General features: G+C 41.1%; 2 protein-coding genes across 13 annotated transcripts; both read left to right on the top strand.

The window, feature by feature from the left end:
• The first annotated feature begins 1,683 nt into the window (after nt 1–1,683).
• prxl2c (peroxiredoxin like 2C) lies at nt 1,684–3,824 on the top strand. Of its 3 annotated transcripts, none has more exons than XM_020490426.2 (6): nt 1,684–2,007; nt 2,338–2,406; nt 2,856–2,909; nt 3,026–3,131; nt 3,237–3,371; nt 3,508–3,824. In XM_020490426.2, exons 1-6 carry the CDS (start codon nt 1,828–1,830, stop codon nt 3,636–3,638), a joined length of 675 nt encoding a protein of 224 aa, XP_020346015.1. In that variant the 5' UTR covers nt 1,684–1,827; the 3' UTR covers nt 3,639–3,824. The 3 variants fall into 3 exon arrangements, with proteins under 3 accessions (XP_020346015.1, XP_020346016.1, XP_020346017.1); XM_020490427.2 differs by having other exon boundaries at nt 1,721–2,007; nt 3,483–3,824; XM_020490428.2 differs by having other exon boundaries at nt 1,723–1,899.
• Nucleotides 3,825–3,884: 60 nt separating this feature from the next.
• Nucleotides 3,885–22,360, top strand: LOC109896152 (dual specificity protein phosphatase CDC14A). 10 transcript variants are annotated; one of them, XM_020490424.2, is made up of 17 exons: nt 4,149–4,424; nt 6,188–6,278; nt 7,016–7,091; nt 7,348–7,440; nt 7,599–7,675; nt 11,020–11,086; nt 11,219–11,281; nt 11,369–11,456; nt 11,787–12,017; nt 12,178–12,316; nt 12,575–12,737; nt 12,891–12,988; nt 18,331–18,378; nt 18,484–18,570; nt 18,861–19,029; nt 19,462–19,527; nt 19,806–22,360. In XM_020490424.2, the coding sequence occupies exons 1-17, from the start codon at nt 4,316–4,318 to the stop codon at nt 19,824–19,826; spliced, it is 1,686 nt and encodes a 561-aa protein (XP_020346013.1). In that variant the 5' UTR covers nt 4,149–4,315; the 3' UTR covers nt 19,827–22,360. The 10 variants fall into 10 exon arrangements, with proteins under 10 accessions (XP_031685575.1, XP_020346014.1, XP_031685579.1 ...); XM_020490423.2 differs by having other exon boundaries at nt 19,459–19,527; XM_031829717.1 differs by lacking the exon at nt 4,149–4,424 and adding an exon at nt 5,427–5,936.
• Nucleotides 22,361–22,651: the final 291 nt, after the last annotated feature.

Here is a 22,651-nt window from a genome sequence, read left to right as displayed (position 1 = left end):
GTAGGAGCAAGCCCATGTAATAATGCTTTGTAGGTTAGCAGTAAAACCTTGAAATCACCCCTAGCCTAACAGGAGGCTAGTGTAGAGAGGCTATTACTGCAATAATATGATAACATTTTGGAGTTCTAGTCAAGATTTTAGCAGCTGTGTTTAGCACTAACTGAAGTTTCTTTAGTGCTTTATCCGAGGAGCTGGAGTGTAGAGCATTGCAGTTGTCTAACCTAGAAGAAAAAAAAAAGGATACATTTTCTGCATCATTTTCTGATTTTTGAAATGTTACGAATATGGAAAAAAGTTGCCCTTGAAATATTATTGATTATTGATATGTCAGAAGAGAGATCGGGGTCCAGAGTAACGCCGAAGTCCTTCACAGTTTTATTTGAGATGACCATACAACCATCAAGATTAATTGTCATATCCAACAGCAGGTCTCTTTGTTTCTTGGGATCTGGAGCTAGCATCTCTGTTTTGTCTTGAGTTCAAAAATAAAAAATGTTCCGTTATCCACTTCCTTATGTCTGTAACACAGGCTTCCAGGGTGAGCAATTTTGGGGCTTCACCAATGCACAGCTGTGTGTCATCCGCATAACAGCAAAAGTTGAAATTTGTTTCTTAATGACATCACCAAGAGGTAGAATATATAGTGAAAACAATAGCAGTCCTAAAACAGAACCTTGAGGAACCCCGAAAATTACAATTGATTTGTCAGAGGACAAACCCTCGAGAGGAACTGATATCTTTCTGACAGATAAGATCTAAACCAGACAAGAACTTGTCCACGTAGACCAATTTCCAAAAGAACGTTGTGATCGATGGTGTCAAAAAAGAACACAAAGGTCTAGGAGCACGAGCACAAATTCAGCGCCTTGGGCTGATGCCATTAAAAGGTAATTTACCACCTTCATGAGTGCAGTCACAGTGCTATGATGGGGTCTAAAACCAGACTGAAGCGGTTAGTATACATTATTTGTCTTCTGCTGTGCAACAGGTTTTTCAAAAATGTTGGAGAGGAATGGGAGATTCGATATAGGCCGATAGTTTTTTTCCGGGTAATGGTTTAGCTTTTTCAAGAGTAGCTTTATTACTGCCACTTTTAATGAGTTTATCATGTTAAACTATGTTTGCACATTTTGGAGAATATTCAGAGGTGGAAACTTTCTGTAGGAATTAACGGGAATATATGGGAGTTAACGGAAATATATGCAAACTAATATTAATACCATTTAAATGTAGATGGAGACAAAAACATAAACCTTTTACCTTATCATAAGTAGATATAATTGCAAATGATTCAATCCTTCCAATAGAAAAAAACTATTTGGTTATGAATTTAACTTCAATTAAATGAGTTGACTCTTCACATGGGATGATTTCAATGAACAACAAAAGAAAGGGGATATTGAATGATCCCCAATGATCCATCGCATTGCCCAAAAACATTTTCAACATACATCTGTTAAATGATAGTCTAAAAACTAAAGCTTTGGTTGTCTTCCTCTCAGGCTTCCATGTATTCTTCCTAGACCTCCTCAATGTCCACCTCTTGAACATCAGACTCTAAGGCCTATTCTTTTAGCCTTTCAGGTTGCCCAAATTGGTCCATATGCCTGCTTTGTCAAAAGTGGGCTATAAAATGAACGTGTGTGGTGAAAGTCTAGCCTATGGGCAAATAAGAGACATTCGAGGCAAGACTGCACACGAAAATGGGCGTGAATAGTGTTCAGTAGCCTACTCCTGACCTGAAGCCAGATAACGCTTCAACGGCAAGTCCCAAAATAGCATGGGCAGGGCGGCCTTGGAAAAATGAAGCTACCATGAACTGCTGCGATGGCGACAGATCCACCCATAACGCAACAAATAACGAAGGATCATCGAGAGATCAAGAGACCACCAGTAAATGTTCGTCTTGAGGATGTAGAGGACTGTTTGATTTATGACCGACATGGAGTCTCAACTTTCTTCAAAGAGTTATACCAAGACAGGAAATCAGTCGTTATTTTTGTTCGGGTAGGGTATAGTAGGCTATTTTACGGTATATTCACATTACACTTTACAAAACATTTAGACTATCCTAGATAGCCTACACTCAGAAGTATTTATGGCGTTAGGTTTCTAAACCTTATATATTGATCTAATAGTTGAAAAAGCAACATGCTTCTGGCAGCACTGCGCAGGCAACAAAGTAGCCTAGCTAGCGTACTGTTCAGCGCAGTCAGACTAGACAGATTTTGAGGACACGACATACACAGGTGTTCACTGTTCAAAGAGGGGGAGACTATTAGAACGAATAACAGCAGACACGCTTTAAATTCCTAAAGAAACTCTGTATTTCGACAGAATTTCTTGTGCCACACCTGCAAAGAATATGTGGATGATTTGAGCAGAATACCAGCGGAAGTTCTAAAGGTGAGTGGTGAAGAGTTGTTTTTTCTATGACGTTTTCAATTTCTAATAGGGACAAGTTTCCAATTGCTACTTTCTTCAGTCTATAACTGTCTTTAATGAAAACATTTGCAGTATTAAATAAACTATAATTTTAATCTAGATACTTTAATAATGTTTACATACTGTTTACCCACTATTCCCTACTCTGACATTTCACGTTCTGACATTTCTTAATTTCTTTCTTTTTACTTTTTGGATTATGTGCGTATTGTTTTTTATTGCTAGGCATTTGGCCTATTACTTCACTGTTGGAGCTAGAAAAACAATAATTTCGCTGCAGATGCGATAACATCTCTGAATGTAACCAATAAACTTGGATTTGATTTCAGTGACAAATGTGACATAGCCAACAATATAGGCTAGAACTTGTTATGTCTAACTTGATGAATGTTTTCATATATTCAATGCAGGAAGCTGGCCTCAGACTGGTTGTTATTGGACAATCATCTCATCATCATATTGAGGTAGGCATATTCAATGTGTCATTCTGCAATTATGTCAATGTCAATAATACTTGTAAGCGTCTTGTTTGTTGTGTTGTTGTGCAGTGTCTGACGTGTGTTTTCTCTGTGTGATGTAGTCATTCTGCTCACTGACTGGCTACCCTCATGACATATACGTCGACCCAGAGAGATGCATATACAAAAGACTGGGGATGAGGAGAGGAGAGATGTCTGTGGAATCAGGTGAGACATTCATTCTGTCTTTTGCTGTATTCCTGAAATAGTAATAGTCTACTCTACATAAAAGCTGTAATAAAATGTAATGTAAAATAATGTCTGTTTGTCTAGCCAAACCTAGCCCTCATGTGAAGTCAGGTATGCTGGTGGGCCATATGAAGAGCATGTGGAGGGCCATGACCAGCCCTATATTTGACTTCCAGGGAGACCCTCGACAGCAGGGTGGAGCCATAATCGTTGGCCCAGGTAACTGCATTGTGCTATTACAGTGTTGTTGATAGTATTAGCTATAGCTTACAAATAGCCTACTGTAGTACATGTGATTCACATTTTGGGCTATTCTATAGGTTTTATTAGTGTGCAAATCTGTCGTTCTGCCCAGGCTCTGAGGTCCATTTTGCCCATTTTGATATGAACCGGCTGGACCACATGCCCATCAACTGGTTGCTACAGCTGTCCGGAGTACAACACACACTGGACCTCAGTGATAAGCCAAAGATCATTGTTGTGTAGCCCACTTGTGTATCCTGCTTTGTTTTTGTGCCATGATGAAAAACATTAATCTCATGTCAATAGTAAAAATGTTGTTTTGAATACAAAAAACAGTCAGCCACCCAGGCTTGACACTGTGTTGGAGATGCATGCTTAATTGTCTGATTATAATCATGTACATAAAAAATACTTTCTTTTTCACTGCTGCATCTTAGTCATAATTGTCATAATTCAATGGCTGACCAATAGGCTTAGGCTATATATCACCCCATCAGACATCAAGTCCTCGACACATTAATTCTACATCATTCTCTAAAACACCATTAAATAACCTTCTCAATAAAAGATTGTTATTACATTGTAATAACGTATCAGCCTATTCTATTTAGGCTATGCCAACCTTTATGTGTATTTTTGTTTTTTTATAGTAGCCCAACTTCATTGTGTAGCACTAGTGACTAGTGAGGGGCTGGCAACCTCTTACGTCACAGAAGTGGGATTTAGAAACTGGCCCCGTTCACAGACGTCACCAGAGGAAAAACTGAGGGAGAACGAACAACTGTGTTTCGGATGACACCGTAGCTAAAGAGCAAAAGTGAGCATCAAATAAAGCACCGTAAACTAGGACAACCCCACTGCAGACAGGATATCTTATTGCGCGATTTGGAGATGCTGGCAGTGCATGCTTAAAAGCGAGAATGAAGCGCAAAAGCGAGAAGAGGCGACCCGAGTCAAGGAAAAAGCGTTTTGCAGCTCAAAGAGAGGAGGCGGAGCCAAAGTCAGATATTTACATTAGTATAATATCAGGTAAGAGACTGGGGGAATGGATCCCATCGTAGGCTACTTACTCTGTTTAGAGCAAGCTTTGTGCAAATATAATATGCTACCTGGCCTTGCGGTGTCTGAATGCAGATATTAAGATGTGGCTGACTGTTAGACCTACAATTGATTTTCCTGCAGCTGTTTTGACCTAAAATGGCGACACCATCGGTTCCAAATCGCTAACGCATTGAAGTACAGTATTGACTACATATTATCATTGGGACACTGCGTTGTCCGCCTTTTGATGGCATGTCAGACATGACAGCCTGAATAAAAAACAACTCATTTAGAGCTTCTGTGATGCAGGCTATATTCCTCTTGTGACTATTCCTAATCTACATTTGGATGCATTTTTATGCTGCTGCGTAAATGCAGTGACCAATGCTGCAGTCAGATCACATATACCCCAATTTATTCATTTTCGTCTAGGCCTATTTCTATATTGACCATGAGCATCAGAAAAATGCAGAAACCTTTATGACCCCGAAATGAGAATAGGCTAAAATAAATCTGAATCAAAAGGCTGATAATTAGGCTGTTTTTATAAACCGAGCAGCACTAAATGAAGTTGTCTCACTTGTTATTTTTCATTGAGTTTCTTGCACACAGAAACAAGACGCAAATTGTAGGCTATTTGTTAGGCTACCTCCTGCATGATAGGCTACAGTCCTGTAGAACCAACCAAACATTATTGTTTTGTTATAGCTTGGTAAGAAAAATTGTTGCAATCAATTCAACACATCGCTTGATCTAACGTACCCATTCCTCACTTGAGGACTCCGTTGGAGGTGTTCGGTCAAAGTAGGAAATATATTTCTATTGGCCAAGCGAAACTAATCTCCTAGCAACGGCTTGGGCAGCGTTCCAATTAGAATCTCAAATGAACTTTAAAAATCCTCAAGCTAGAATGTAGGATGATTGGCCTGCCAACCATGCAACTGTGTAGCGTTTACCGTTTCCTTGAACCAATAACGTTACATTGTTGCAGAGGGGGGCGTTTATGAGTTTCCTTCCTAACTCGGTTTGAGCAGAGTACCGAGCACATCTCCTATGCGGGCATTTATTTTTTCGTCGCTAAATCAGTTCACGTTTTATTTGTCATATCAGTATATATTGAGAGATTTCGTTAACTGAGACGGACGGCAGACACATTTATAGCCCTTGCCAAGCAAAGCATTATGCTAGGCTATTTAAAAAAAATTGTCACACTTTCTATGGTTTCTGAGTGGTAGTCTATACCACATGCAGTTCGCTTCAGTGGAGCGTTTTAATTTCACGGGATATAGAAAATATATTTTGTTTAACCTACTGAGTGTGTATGTTATTGTGCTGGTCTGTGCCTATGACAGACGTTTAAGTTATTATTTAGGTGCGTCTATAAAGTAAAGACGGCAAGCAATTGCCGTTGAACTTGATTTGGTAACTTATTGTTGGCTCAAGTCGCTTTCAGAATGACCGAGGACAATGTCACAAGTAAAAGCATTGAAATCGTCAAAGGTAAGTGCTTTTCTGAAAGCAAACAAAACCTGCAGATTGCAGACATTAGTCCGTCGAGGCATTTCCGGGGAAAATTCAAATTCAAACTGACACGTGTGACGTGTAGGATGTGTTCCATTTGTTTTGTCCATACATTGTCCCAATTAACATACATTCAGTCGTAGCTACGTTGTATGTTTGTTTAACTGTCCATATGCCAAGCAAAGCTTTTTAAACCCACTTTCTTGTTGTATATATATTTTTTTCTCAAGATCAACTGTATTTCGCCATACTGCAGCAGAAGATTAAAAGCACAGCTGACAGACATTTCTTCTGCATAGACGAAGAGCTGTCATATGAGAAGTGGGTACTTTATATTACAGGATGTTTGTAGACTATATCCAAAAGACTGTGCCATTTGCAGTTCACTAGTATATTGTTTTGATATCTGCTCAGTCAGTTTTATAAGCCATTTCAGATGCATTATATATTAATATTTTTGATGTGTCTGTATTCTGTAATTCGGAGGTCATCTATAAAAGAGACCTTGGTCTCAGTATGGCTCCCTGATGAAAAGGTTACATAAAAAAACATTTAATTTATTTTTCAATCATGAAAGGGAGTTCATGTTGTCAATTTTAATTGTATCGTACCTTGGTCCCACTAATAGTAGGCATACTGTATTGTTTTTATGAGCTCTTAATGAAACTTCACTATAAAACGTTTAGAACACTGTCTGATAGAAGGTGTGGTGTATGAATGTTCATCAGCTAAGAGTGAAGTTCACATAGTGAAATATGGTTATTGTCACAATAAATGTCTCCACCCATAGGTCTTCATCTGGGGCTTAGTTTTGGGTAGTGGATTAATTAATTAAATCTGTTGGTTAAAAGACTGGTGCAACATTACAGAACACTCACATATGAATATATAATGTAGATAAGGTATTGTCAAAGAGAATAGGTGGTCATGCAAAAAATAACAATTTTTCTATCTGTAACGTTCTCAATGTTTGACTTTTCTGAATAGTCTCTAATGAAACTTGCCTTTAACAGTCAACCTAACCTGTCTGTGCCTTGTTCTCTCTCTCTCTCTCCCAGCTTCTATGCAGACTTTGGCCCGCTCAACCTGGCCATGTTCTATCGCTTTTGTTGCAAACTCACTAAAAAGCTCAAGGTAAAGAAACTCAACCTCGACACACACGCTGACAGAGAACTGACAGTTAATAGTCAACAGTTCTCTCAGCCTAACCAAATAGAAGTTATGTCACACTAGTCAGAGAAGGGGTTAATGCTTGTATATTCTGAAGAGAATGTTGGCAGGGTTTTAGATGTCCAGGCCAAGTAGTGATAGTGATGTGTGTAGTGATGTGCAGAATTGTAAGCCTGGCTAACATTGTTATTTTGTTTTTGTTTCACCACATCTGGAGCAGTCATTCACACTAGCAAAGAAGAAGATAGTCTTCTATACCTGTGGAGATAATAAGAAACAAGCCAATGCTGCCTATCTTATTGGTTCATATGCAGTAAGTATTTCTCACTCAGCAGAGAAGTCATACCCGTTGATAGCCCTGAGTCATGATGTATTACATGTTACCGTACAGTAAAAGTGCTTGTGTATCTTCTTTTAAAATGTTGCTATCCATTAGTAGTTTCTCCATAATACTGGCCTGTTTGTTTGAAGGTGATGCATTTGCAGAAGACGCCAGAGGAAGCCTACAGTCTACTGGTGTCCAGGAACTCTACCTACCTGTCCTTCAGGTACACACACACACACACTGAAGGAGAACTTCACAGAGTGAGGAACTTCTCAAGAACACATGTTAGAAAGTAGCGTCTATGACAATTGATCAATGTCATTACGTTTTTATCATGCTGTCTAGAGCTGTAAGTTGATATGTATTTCTACCTTATAAATAGTGATGCACCGATAAATAGTGATGCACCGATATTACTTTTTGGCTAATATCCAATATTTTCCATGCCAAAAAAACGATGCCGATAACCGATATTTACCATTTTATTGGCCTTTTAAGCATTCTAGTACAGTTAAATAGTTAAAAAACACACCTGGACCAGCGGTTTAAGGCACTGCATCTCAGTGCAAGAGGCATCACTACAGTCTCCGGTTCGAATCCAGGCTCTATCACATCCGGCCGTGATTGGGAGTCCCATAGGGCGGAGTGCAATTGGTCCGGGTTTGACCAGGGTAGTCCGTCATTGTAAATAAGAGTTTGTTCTTAACTGACTTGCCTAGTTAAATAAAGGTTACACACATGGTGTGTAACCTTGACCAAAAAGTTATTTTGTTGGCATTTTTATTTAATTTTTTTACCTTTATTTAACTAGGCAAGTCAGTTAAGAACAAATTCTTATTTTCAATGACGGCCTAGGAACAGCGGGTTAACTGCCTGTTCAGGGGCAGAACGACAGTAAAACATAATCAAAACCTATTTCTTTCACTTACTTGCTGTGGTGTTTCATTGTTAATTTGTTCAGTCGTTTCATTTTCAACCAGGATTTCTATGGAACGCTGTTTGGGTCTTTGCTATGGAACGCCGTTGGGTCTTTTCTATGGAACGCTGTTTGGGTCTTTGCTATGGAACACCGTTGGGTCTTTACGTGTCAAAAAATATACTATTTAACACTATTTGACGTGACAAAAAAGCTTGTTGACCAATCAGAACCTGAATATAACTGCACGACACATAATAATTTAACGGGTTCATAAATTTTTTCCGTAGTTATTACACATTGATTACACTATCACTCATATTTCATATGTCACAACGATTCATCGATACATATGCTGGTAAAGTTGTCTCGCACACTTAGTGCTGGTCCAAAAAAAAAAGCTAGCTTGCTTATGGATGCAAACAATGTTCTTCCCCAAAAACATAGCAAAACGACAATCTGTTTCAGTAGCTATAGTTAGCTAGCTAACTTTATAGCTAGTTGTCATCTAAAATAACCCTAATTTATAAGACAGTTATTATTTGATTAATGGTGGTCGGACCCATCTATGTGAAGCTAGCCACAATAAGGGTTAGCCACAATAGTAGCTAATCCAATCCAAAATTAAATCTAGAATCGGCTTCCTATTTCGCAACAAAGCCTCCTTCACTCACGCCGCCAAACATACCTTCTTAAAACGGACTATTCTACCGATCCTCGACTTCGGCGACGTCATTTAAAAATTAACCTCCAACACTCTACTCAGCAAACTGGATGCAGTCTATCACGGTGACATCCGTTTTGTCAACAAAGCCCCATATACCACCCACCACTGCGACCTGTATGCTCTTGTCTGCTGGCCCTTGCTACATATTCATCGCCAGACCCACTGGCTCCAGGTCATCTATAAGTCTTTGCTCGGTAAGCTCCGCCTTATCTCAGCTCACTGGTCACGATAACAACATCCACCCATAGCACACGCTCCAGCAGGTATATCTCACTGGTCATCCCCAAAGCCAACACCTGCTTTTGCTTCCTTTCCTTCCAGTTCTCTGCTGCCAATGAATGGAATGAATTGCAAAAATCGCTGAAGTTGGAGACTTATCTCCCTCACCAACTTTAAACATCAGCTATCTGAGCAGCTAACCGATCGCTGCAGCTGTACACAGCCCATCTGTAAATAGCCCATCCAATCTACCTACCTCATCCCCATATTGTTTTTATTTACTTTTTTTGCACACCAGTATTTCTACTTGCACATCATCATCTGCACATCGATCACTCCAGTGTAAATTTGCTAAATTGTAATTACTTTGCTACCATGGCCTATTTATTGCCTATTTATTGACTTACCTACTCACGCCATTTGCACAAACTGTATATAGACTTTTTTTTCTGTTGTGTTATTGACTGTACGTTTGTTTATTCCATGTGTAACTCTGTGTTGTTGTTTGTGTCGCACTGCTTTGCTTTATCTTGGCCAGGTCGCAGTTGTAAATGAGAACTTGTTCTCAACTGGCCTACCTGGTTAAATAAAGGTGGCGGTTAGCCTTCAAAATAAAAGTAGGGCATAATTCTACTATGTAATAATTTGCATTACTGTCAATTACATACTTTTATTTTGAAAGCAAACCGCAAATTCCACTTGTGCCTAATCCTTATTGTGGATATTTTGGATATTGTGGATATTTTCACAACACATAGCCTCACTAGCCCGATGAAGCTATCTGGCTGCTTATAATGTTATCTTTGGTAGCTGAGTTAAGTAGCTGGCTACATATTAATTTTAATGAACTCAAGTTCAATTTCAATAGGTGGACAACAAGTGGCAACCTAGCTAATACTTACTCACAACGATTCCTAAATCATTGCTAAGAATAATGAAAATGACTGCAGGTTCTACTGGTCATTGTTTTCAGGTTCGTTGTAAGCTAAAGCTAGCTACCCCAGAAGTTGCGGTCGAACAAGTTATACTTTATTACCAACGCGGTATTGTAAACACATGGTTTGTGTCCGGTGTTTGCTTGTTTGCAGACTTTTTGTACAGCTTTGACAGTGCTGCTGTATCTTTTTTGACACGCAAAGACCCAAACGGCGTTCCATAGTATGCATGTCGTGAAGCTAATAGCGGTGACGCTATTACTGTGTTAACTCCGGTAGGGCAACATAGAGCACTTGGTAGTGTGTACCGGTTTTGACCAGTCGGTGAAAGCCAACATCACCCACGACAGAGAATGGTTGATTGTCAAGGGCAATGAAATCCATTATCTTGGCTTTAATGGATTTCGCCTTTGAGTTGTCTCGTTGAAATTGTGTTACTCTTTCAAATGACTGCTTGACTGCTCAATCCACACAGCAGACATTGTGGGCTAGGTTATAAATTCTGTGTTGCACGTGTAGCGCATCATTTTCCGTGGCGTCATTACCTCATGTATGTCCGTTATATAGGTATGCACGTCAGCTTTGACATCGGTTTTGCACATCAGGGTGTTAAACTAGACATTGGCCAATACCGATGTTGGAATTTTTAGCTAATATCGTCCGATTCCGATATGTTCACTGATATATCGTGCATCTCTACTTATAAATGTGGTATGAATGCTTTAAAAAGATGTAGTTGATTTGGATTGTTTCTGGTTTGCTTTAAACAGAGATGCCTCTTTTGGAACTTGTATGTACAATCTGAACATTCTAGACTGCCTGCGCGCCATATACAAGGTACACTGCTTCAGTCAGTCTGATGTTAGACGAAAAAGTTAATTTGCAGCTGCACAGTTATGACATTTAAGAAATATTGCATTATTTTATTTGGAGCATGGAACTCTTAACTTCCATTAATTTTCTCTTCAGGCTCTGCAGTTTGGCTGGCTTGATTTCTCCCAGTTTGATGTGGAGGAATACGAGCATTATGAGGTACGTTTTCATTATCATACTTCAGAATGCAAGTTGAGTAAACATCAATAAGTGATTCATAATTCTGTCCACATCTCTTTTTTGCAGAGAGCAGAAAATGGAGATTTCAACTGGATTATTCCTGGGAAGTTCCTAGCGTTCAGCGGCCCTCATCCAAAAAGCAAAATAGAGAACGGTATGTGAAACCCTCCACATTAGCTTTCTGCAATCTGAGATGTAAGGACATGCTGCCAAATTGGAATATTTTCCCTACTGAGAATGACTGGGAAATGACCTCCCTTATACTGTGTAGAAGCCTATACTTGCAAAGTGGATATCGAATAACATGCAATATTTCAGTCACAGACCGTAATCAAATAATTGTTTGTTTTACAAGTATACCCTGTGCGTACACTTCAGCTACACATCTGTGCACAAATATGTTACTTCAGGTGTCCACAGTTTTTTTGTATGTATATATTTTTTTCAATCACATCTTTCTACAAAACCCTTGTTCTCTCTCCAGGTTACCCTCTCCATGCCCCCGAGGCCTACTTTCCTTATTTCAGGAAACACAACATCACAGCCATCGTCCGTCTCAACAAGAAGATGTACGATGCCAAGCGCTTCACTGACATGGGCTTCGAGCACCACGACCTCTTCTTCGTGGACGGAAGCACGCCAAATGACGCCATCGTCAGGAAGTTCCTCAACATCTGTGAGAATGCAGATGGAGCTATCGCTGTTCACTGCAAAGGTACAAGACCTCATTATGTTGTCCTTTAATACCATCTGGAGTTGAGTGGAGGCCATATTTCCCAAAAAATGTGTAGGCCTCTGTCCCAAACGAATGGGAAAGATTTGCACCAAAAGTCTGATCAATAACTATGTATTTAACCAATGCCGACATTTTTCAGCGGGTCTGGGTCGAACAGGCACTCTGATAGGCTGTTACATGATGAAGCACTACCGCCTGACTGCGCCTGAGGCCATCGCCTGGATGAGGATCTGCCGGCCAGGATCAGTCATCGGACCACAACAAAACTTTGTGGAAGAGTATGTGTCTGATTTTGATCTAGATTCAATCCATTGTTGTGACGTATTTTACTGTATAGATCAGTGGTCACCAGCTCTAGTCCTGGGGAGCCACAGGCATGCTTTTGTTCCAACCCGGCACTAACGCGCCAGATTCAACTCAAGTGTTTCAGTTCTGGGAGCTCTTTGATTGAGTTGAGTGTCAATTGTTGATCGGTAACCAATTTGTTTGTAGGGAGATGTACAACTTGATTGCTGTTTTCTCTCACGATGCTGCAGTAAGCAGATCAGCTTGTGGTCGGAGGGAGATGTTTTCCGGGAGAAGATGAACGAACAGGAGAACGGCAAGCTGGCCGTCACCAGAATCCTGTCGGGGGTTGATGACATCACTATCAACGGCAGCAATAAAAGCAGGATGTCCAAAAAGGAAGAGGCAGAACTGGTGAGAATTTTGGAAATCCTTTCCTTTTTGATATGCAGAAATTGAATATACCTTCACATAAAGAAGGGAGGGAATGGTAAGCAAATGTATTCATCACCTTTTCTTTTTTTACACATTCTTTGAATGTTTGTCTCCCTCTTCTATCTTCCTCAGTATAGTGACGATGAGGAGAGGAATGGCATCACCCAGGGTGATAAACTGCGAGCCCTGAAGAGCAAGAGGCAGGCGAGAACAACCACAGGTTCCCTTTCGTAAGTCTCCGATCTGCCTACAACTCCCACCATGCATCACACTGACTTGTTTTTTTTTGGGGGGGGGGGGGTAGGAGCAGCCTGTGTAGTCAGTTTATCCAAGTCATTTAGATGATTAGAGGAAGTTGAGGTTTCATCTGGATTATGACTTGAGATCCTTTGATATTGTTGTAGGGTGTCCTTCTTTCAGGTCATTTCATGCCCCACCATGCATTCTTGGGTGACAAGTATTTGATTTTTGCCTCAAGATAGCTGGCCCATTATACCCATCTACTATGGGTTTCTATACAGGTTTGGGTTGAATGGAGTTTAGCTTAGTTTTACAGCTTTAATTACCTTAATATAACAGTCAGATTGTTCTGTTTGTGCCATGTATTTGGTCTAGTAATCATGGCTTATTTTCCACTGACTGCCTCAGAACCATATCATGTAGCTGCTACTCAGGATCCTAACACGAATTGATTGTTGATTTATACTGGCTATGTTGAATGACTGAAAGTAGTCATTCAAAGTATGCCTAGTAAAGTATGCCTAGCCCATGTGGGCTAGGCATACTTTACTATTTTAATGAGTGCCATATTTGCTATTTTAAAGGGTCCCATGTTGGCACATCCAATGAGAATCCAAATGAGAATGTTATTGTTGTGGAACATTTGGTGCCAACATGGACAGTTTGCAGGCAACTGTGTACACCTATGGCTATGGGTTTTGTTATCCCGTGGCAGGCAAGCGGTAGTACATTGCTGGAGCCTCTTAGGCATCGTGTGGCCAGAGTGCTGTCTGGAGTGTCTACATTTTAAAATGTAGCAGAGAGACAGAGGGGGGAAAAAACACAGAGAGAGAGAGAGAGGAAGTGAGGTTTTGTATAATGGAGGTAAGTGCATGTCACTACCTGTCTGACTAGCTTCCTCTTCCTGTATAAATTGTGCCATGCCAATGGATGTGTGGCTTTTGGGTGACCGCAGTAAGATAAGATAGGCAGTGGATGGATGCATAATGTGATTAATGATTTTGGTCACCTGTTCTGGCACGTGCTGCTTTGATCTGCACAGGCTAGCAAGGGTGAGAATCCACTGTAGGACTACTTGTACTATTGATGTGAGACAGAATGTGGTTTCTCCATCATGGATACACCAATATGCTCTGAGATGCTGTGAATCGCAGGCCAAACCTTAAACTCCTAATAAACTGAATCATAATCTAGCTACCTATTTATTTTTCCCCCTCTGTTCAAGGGACTAAAATGCACAATGCAACATTGACTGTGGGCACGTGTGATCTGTTTTTTTACCAATGCACGACTTAAAGCATGATTTAACCTTTGACATGCATGGCCTCTGTATTCTTTGTGTGTAATATGTATTAAGTGTTGGGCCGGGTTGAATATAAAATGCTGCAAATGTATATTTTTCCATTGTGTTTGTGACTGGGTACTGCCTGTGTACTGTTCAAGCCTTGCTTCCTCCTGCTTAAAAGTCCTCTATTGAACCAAGCTCACATCTGTCTTGGAAGAATCCCTCGGACTCTTGTGGTAGTAAAGGTTCGAGCACCATAGGCTACTTCTGTACCTTGTACTCTTGTCTTTGGAATTATATTGCTCTTATTGCCAGTAAGTCTCAATTTATATCCTTAATTGACCACTATCTGCCACAGGCACCTTTACAGACTTATGAGAGTAGCCTACATGTGATTGTGACATGCCCTTGGTGTTCTCTGTGGGACAACATTTGGCAGATTTTTATTTCTTACTTTAATATATATTTTTTTTAGGTGATTTGTATTCACACACATATTGTGAAGCCATTCTTCAGGTGTGTAGGCCTATATATATCTCAGCAAAAAAAGAAACGTCCTCACTGTCAACTGCGTTTATTTTCAGCAAACGTAACGTGTAAATATTTGTATGAACATAACAAGATTCAACAACTGAGACATAAACTGAACAAGTTTCACAGACATGTGACTAACAGAAATTGAATAATATGTCCCTGAACAAAGGGGAGGGGTTCAAAATCAAAAGTAACAGTCAGTATCTGGTGTGGCCACCAGCTGCATTAAGTACTGCAGTGCATCTCCTCCTCATGGACTGTACCAGATTTGCCAGTTTTGCTGTGAGATGTTACCCCACTCTACCACCAAGGCACCTGCAAGTTCCCAGACATTTCTGGGGGAAATGGCCCTAGCCCTCACCCTCCGATCAAACAGGTCCCAGACGTGCTCAATGGGTTTGAGAGCCGGGCTGACATTTCTATCTTGCAGGAAATCACGCACAGAAAGAGCAGTATGGCTGGTGCATTGTCATGCTGGAGGTTGTCTTCCCTGTAAAGCACAGCGTTGAGATTGTCTGCAATGACAACAAGCTCAGTCCGATGATGCTGTGACACACCGCCCCACACCATGACAGACCCTCCACCTCCAAATCGATCCTGCTCCGGAGTACAGGCCTCGGTGTAACACTCATTCCATTGACGATAAACGCGAATCCGACCATCACCCCTGGTGAGACAAAACCGCGACTCATCAGTGAAGAGCACTTTCTGTCAGTCCTGTATGGTCCAGCAACGGTGGGTTTGTGCCCATAGTTTTGGCAAGTTGGTTAGGACATCTACTTTGTGCACGGCACAAGTAATTTTTCCAACAATTGTTTACCGACAGATTATTTCACTTACAATTCACTGTGACAATTCCAGTGGGTCAGAAGTTTACATACACTAAGGTGACTGTGCCTTTCAAGGTACGGAAGTATAAACGCCATGGGACCACGCAGCCGTCATACCGCTCGGGAGGGAGACTCGTTATGTCTCCTAGAGATGAACGTACTTTGGTGCGAAAAGTGCAAATCAATCCCAGAACAACAGCAAAGGACCTTGTGAAGATGCTGGAGGAAACGGGTACAAAAGTATCTATATCCACAGTAAAACGAGTCCTATATCGACATAACCTGAAAGGCCACTCATCAATGAAGAAGCCACTACTCCAATACTGCCATTAAAAATGCCAGACCACAGTTTGCAACTGCACATGGGGACAAAAATCGTACTTTTTGGAGAAATGTCCTCTGGTTTGCTGAAACAAAAATAGAACTGTTTGGCCATAATGACCATCGTTATGTTTGGAGGAAAAAGGGGGAGGCTTGCAAGCTGAAGAACACCATCCCAACCATGATGTTGTGGGGGTGCTTTGCTGCAGGAGGGACTGGTGCACTTCACAAAATAGATGGCATCATGAGCAAGGAAAATGATGTGGATATATTGAAGCAACATCTCAAGAGATTAGTCAGGAAGTTAAAGCTTGGTCACAAATGGGTCTTCCAAATGGACAATGACCCCAGGCATACTTCCAAAGTTGTGGCAAAATGGCTTAAGGAGAACAAAGTCAAGGTATTGGAGTGGCCATCACAAAGCCCTGACCTTAATCCTATAGAAAATTTGTGGGCAGAACTGAAAAAGCATATGCGAGCAAGGAGGCCCACAAACCTGACTCAGTTACACCAGCTCTGTCAGGAGGAATGGGCCAAAATGCACCCAATTTATTGTGGAAGGCTACCTGAAATGTTTGACCCAAGTTAAACAATGTAAAGGCAATGCTACCAAATACTAATTGAGTGTATGTAAACTTCTGACCCACTGGGAATGTGATGAAAGAAAAAAAAGCTGAAATAAATCATTCTCTCTACTGTTCTGACATTTCACGTTCTTAAAATAGGTGGTAATCCTAACTGACCTAAGACAGGGAATTTTTGCTAGGATTAAATGTCTGGAATTGTGAAACTGAGTTTTTAAATATATTTGGCTACGGTGTGTGTAAACTTCTGACTTCAACTGTGTGTGTGTATGAAGCTATGACTAGGCCTATATATGCGTTGTGTCTTTGAATTCAGTCTTACAGAACTAGAAGCAAGCTTTCATGTTTCCCCATTTTTAAACCACTCTTAGGCCTATACCTCTGCAATTATAGAAGATGGTAGACTCTGAAAGGTGCTATTATCACTGCATAGGGTCAAAGGCCCAGTCCACCGTTTGGGAAACACTTTTAGCATGCTGTGGAAAACAAGTTGTCTCAAATCAATGCCAGAACTTAGGTGAGACTTGAGTAGTTAGTGAAAACCTTGCAGGTACCCATTTCTGCTGTGGTGTAATGTGAAAAGGCTTTACTTGTTAGCCTGGTTCTGCTAGTGAATATGTAGCCTGGGTGCCTAACAGTTTCAGCATGTAATAATACCACTTTCTTACTTTTGTCAAGCAAGACAACCAGATGGCTTTAGTAGAAAGGGTCTGCCACCCAGGCTAGTGGATGTGTAGGACTCCTGATGGGGGAGGAGAAAACGTGAGATTCTCTCTGTCTATCCTTCCTTTCTCTCTGTCATGTTTTTGTTTCTGTTCTGTTTGTTGGATGTTTTCCCCCTCTTAGATGGTTGGCAGCCATGCTGCTCTCGTCCCTGTGTAGCCTTGCCCTGTGGTGGATTGTGTATGGCTTCCCTTCTTCCATCCTGCATTTCTGTATAGACGGGTTAGGATTTCACTGAGCTCTCCTGCCAGTCTGTCCCCCAAACCCTTCCCCCTTCCGGAGTCTAACTGAGAATGCTGTAAGTGTATCCCTTCCTTTATTTACCCCCTCCTCAACACCAGTTTATGTGCCTGGCCCTGTCTCCCGCCCACCATCCTCACCTAACTTTACACTTCTAAACCGGCTACACGTTTGTCACCCCCTGGCTGCAAAGGAAGTTTATATTTTTGAAAATGAGGAGTGCAGGAATCACGTTTCGATGGTCTGTTATTTTTAACGCTTTGTCCTCCTTGGCTGACAATGGTTGTCCTGAGGTTTAACTTTAATTATGACAAGTAATAACCATAGCCTTTACATTTCACTCCTTGAATCTCTGTTTTGGAATAATCGTTCCCTTCACTGCAAAGCCAATGCAAATCCCTTACACACAACACTAAATGTTGCACTTCAATTAATTTATCAAAGGAGATATATATCAAATTAATAATTAAGTGCCCTAATAAATCAACTAGCTAATATTTTACCTCTCAGGCCTCCAGAACCTGAGCAAACAACAATGCTATTATTGCCTCACATTCCACTCGCTTTGCGTCAAACTTTTAAAGTTGGGGATAACTAATTTGAATCTCAGAGCCTTAGGTTAATGAATGAGGGTCCATTGCATTACAAGAATAATGAAATGTACATGGATCAATGATCTTAGAATTCTGTAATATTCTGCAGTTGCTGCCTGTTTGCTCTCTCCCTCCCACCTTCAGTCTTGGCATCTCCTCCTGTCTTTCCCCCTCGCTTGCTGTTGGTGTTGAAATATTGTGTGTGTTTGTGTTTATTTACAGACAAGAAGAGAACAAGATTCACACCAGGTCCTCATCGCAGTCTTTAAGGTACTTAAACACATCCTGAATGTCTCACACACTCACTTTTTATATACATGCCCGTTGAGGACATTGAGCATCACCATTAAAGTGTGAGTTGTGTGTCTGCTTCAGGATTCTCCTGCAGTCTAGTGGGCCTGATGCCTCAGACAATAGGAAGAGAACCAGAACCTCGCTGCCTGCCAACAGTGTGGGGGGCAGGTTAGTGGCAATGTCTCCAATGAGCCGTCCTAGAGAATTCAAACTACTACTTTCATTGACAGCAGTGCATGATTTATGTGAAAGTTAATATTGGGTGTGTGTAACTTAAGTTTTGGCTCGGGCACTATTTCTCATATTTACTAGCTGTATATTCATATTAAATGGCTTGCGTTGCAACTCTTTGTTTACTCAGTCATACAGAAAAGAGTTGACACGTGTGTAAAGTAAACTGGACAGAACCAGCCATAGCCATTCATGGTTCCAATAACCCGTTCCCTCCTCTCCGCCAGCTCCCTGTGCAGCTCCAGACTAGCCAGGTCTCTAGGCAGCATGCATGTAGTGGCCAGCGACAGAGAGCCAGTGTGCTGTGAGTCCAGTGGCTGCCATAGAGACACAGCCACCAACGCAGGCAGCACAGGCAACCTGCCCAACCTAAACATGCTGCAGGCCCCTCAGAAGGCAAGCCCACCTAGCCTCTCCTCAATCTCTTTCTCTGGGCTCAAACTCATTCTCTCCTACTCCGTTGGTCCTCCACATACCAAGGTCTGCTTAACTGAGCCTTTGCATTTCACATGACCTTCCAAAAACTTTCAAGCTCTCAACGCTCCAGCTCAAAGACTTGGAATACTCTCTGCAGCGCTTCACACTCCCTATGGCTCCGTGCATGTTCTATTAGAATGGCTGATCCAGAAGTATGACTGGCTATAGCTTCTCTGGACTTTACTGCTCACACGGTCTCCTTGCTTTCAGACACCGGCATCCTGTCATAAGCTGTTTGGGATTCTGCTGACATGAATCATTGTTCTACAAGGGGAATCATTGTTCTACAAGGGGAATCACGTGTCCCTTTCCTTTCCCTTGTTTTCTTCTTTGTAATTTCCCTCTTAGCAGACGCACTGTGTCCAGAGGACGGAAAACTCGATGTTCTTTACAATCAATGCGCTTTACGAGACTATGGTATCTATTTCCTTTTTCTATCCTCGTCTCACTGCTCCGTTCTATGCTATTGTTAGTGTGCAAAATGTCTCCAGTCAACCTCTTCCCCTTTTCATTTAGTCCTTTATTACTATTATAATGGAAAGACTGCATGCATAGTCAAATCTGGCACATTTTGTTTACCCCTAGGGTCTAATGAATAGAAGCCAATGTAGTGTTATTGAGCATTTTGATGTGTATGATCTGTATGTCCCATTTCTCTCTTCCTGGGTGTAATTGTGTGCTTTCTGTCCCTTCAGTCACTCCATACCCAAAGCTAGAGCTCCTCTACTGCGCTGAGCCTGAGGTTCTGGAATTCTAAGGGAGTACAGTCTACCTGCAGCTCCTGCAAATTGAGATTTTTGTTTTCATTTCTTAAGAGGGACTGGGTTTATTTTACTTGAACCAGTCCAGTCAATTGCTGATTTTAAGGGATGTTGATGAGGAAATGTGATGTCTCCGTTTTTTTCTTCCCATTCAATCAGATGTAAACCATGTTCAGTTAGATTGGAATTAATTTGCCATCCCTTTTTATTACTATATATATATATATGTATGTATATATTTCACTGTTTATATCATGAAACAAAACTGTGTCCTGGCCATAAGTAGTGGGAATAGTGCCATTTCAAATGTAACTTCCAAAATAAAGGAAACCTTAAGTAACTGAGGGATTCAACGTATATTGAAAGGGGGGCAGCTAGCTTCAGTTTGCTTCACATTCCAGCTCACAGGCTGACTACAATGCTTGCGTCGCAAAATAAATGTAGAAATCTATATTATTCAATTATTGCACCCACACTGCTCACGAGCATCTGCGTTGCCATGGGCTAAAATAGAAGTCAGTTCTATTTGTGAAGCAGATCGCGCTGCAAGTCCTGCCTCTCCCATCTCCTAATTGGTTTATAGAAGCAGGTACCCAGTACCATCTCATTGGTTATACCCACGTGACTGAAAGTCGAACGAGGTCAGTGGCGTTAATGCACCTAATTTATGAACGTTGCCAATCACAATATAAAGTCAAAAAAAGCCTAGGAGGAGAGATGACTAGAAACGATTCAGTTGACCGTTTTCTGTGGATTAATTGTCGGAGGAGTGGACCTTGTTATTTTACCTGAAATGCACAACTCAATGTTTATAGCCCAGGACAAATTAGCTAGCAAGCTAAATTGCCATAAATGTTTAATGCTTTCGACCTGTCCCCAAATTTTATGTAATTGGTTCAGTGTTTTGATATTTTAACCTGTCGTGATCGCGTTTGGTGTGGGGGGACAAAATACAGTTATGCACGATGGCGCAGGCGCGCATCCGGTTTGGGTTCCGTGTTAGCCGTGCAGTAGCGTGCGTGTGTAAATTCACTGAGGAAGCCAAGCCAGGGGGAAAAAAGCCATACTACAACCTATGTTGTGATAATTGTGTTGTTTGCTTTTAACCTATTCGTTCACTAGGATACCCTGGGGCGGCAGGGTAGCCTAGTGATTAGAGCGTCGGACTAGTAACCGGAAGGTTGCAAGTTCAAACCCCCGAGCAGACAAGGTACAAATCTGTCGTTCTGCCCCTGAACAGGCACTGTTCCTAGGCCGTCATTGAAAATAAGAATTTGTTCTTAACTGACTTGCCTAGTTAAATAAATACTTCATTTTTTTCAATACGCCACCGTGATACAGTGCATTCGGAAATAATTAAGACCCCTTCACTTTATCCACATTTCGTTACAGGCTTATTCAAATGTATTAAATTATGTATTCTCAAATCTACACCCAATACCCCATAATGTATTAATTACATAAGTATTCAGACCCTTTGCTGTGAGACTCAAAATTGAGCTCAGGTGCATCCTGTTTTGCTGCACCAAGACAACCCACAGTTGCGCTAATCCTTTCATAACAAACATTTATCAAGGGAGGCCAAATGCTTGCTGGCATCAAATTATAAAAACATGAAATAAATGATTTTATATTTTGGGGGGGGTCAAACATTTGGGGAAGCCTGGCATTCATGAGATATAAAGGTGATGACGCAATGTTTGTGAGAGGGAGGGAATCTATTTCATTGGTCCTAAACTTGAGGCTCAAACACTTAAGTATTAGTGGAGTTGAGTCATTCATTGCAGCATAAAGTACCTGGCTAAAAGATGAGCCACTTCTGGTTATCCCGAGTTGAAAGTTTCCTCAAACCAGGCACGTAGTATGCGCCTCAGGTTTGAGTTAATTAGGCAATTTAAATACCCAGTGATTTTGAAAGAGGGGTCTCAGCGGGTGTGCGTGTCTGGCACCAGGTCCACTCTTGTAGAATCTGTGGCCCTATAAAACACTTGAGGTTCCTTTATTTTGGAAGTTACCAGTACATAAGCGTTGCCTGGTTGTTTACGTTGAATGTTGCCACAGCAATCCCGAACTGTCAGACCGTCTTATTTGCTTGTTGACAAAGGTCCGTCAGCGCTAGGCACCGCTCAGATTGAACCTTTAATGAGAAGTTGTGAAAAGCCTAGCTCAAGTCAATTCTTGTTCAAGAGGGGTATCTTTCTGAATGTTGCATATAGAAATGTAACTACAATGCCACCCTGAATATCTGATTTGCCTGCATTTCTATGCCCTTCTACCCAGTGAAGCATTTCATCTGTACTTAACTGTAAATAAGTCACATTTGATACCCTGAAAACATTTGATTTGTACTTTGTAAATATTTTTGTACTTGTGAACCATACAATCAGAAGTATTACAGAAAAATAAGTCCTAAAAGGACACCGCATTTGTGATTATCATGCACATGGAGTATACCAGCTTTGAAATAAAATCCCACCACTTGTACTCACCATTGTCTTATTCTGTAAATTACATGAACTCTGTTGGACACCCCTCACTAGTGCCATTCATGGTTTTCCAAGCTTTGTACTTAAATCTTACACTTAATTGTGCTAGATGAAAGCAGAGAACAGGTGTAGATAGTTTATCACAGGAGAGATTTGCTCAGTGTGTGCTGTGAAGGTTCAGAACAGTGTCTGCAGCTGTACATCAAAGTCTCCACAGAACACCCTTAACTGGCAAGACGCAGGTGTGTAAAGTACAAGACAGATCAACAGGAACAGTCTGCCGTTCACAGTAGA

The sequence above is a fragment of the Oncorhynchus kisutch genome, linkage group LG8, assembly GCF_002021735.2.
Source record: "Oncorhynchus kisutch isolate 150728-3 linkage group LG8, Okis_V2, whole genome shotgun sequence".
Taxonomy (NCBI): Eukaryota; Metazoa; Chordata; class Actinopteri; order Salmoniformes; family Salmonidae; genus Oncorhynchus; species Oncorhynchus kisutch.
The sequence above is the reverse complement of the archived record's forward strand: the minus strand, read 5'-3'. Positions and strand labels throughout refer to the sequence as shown.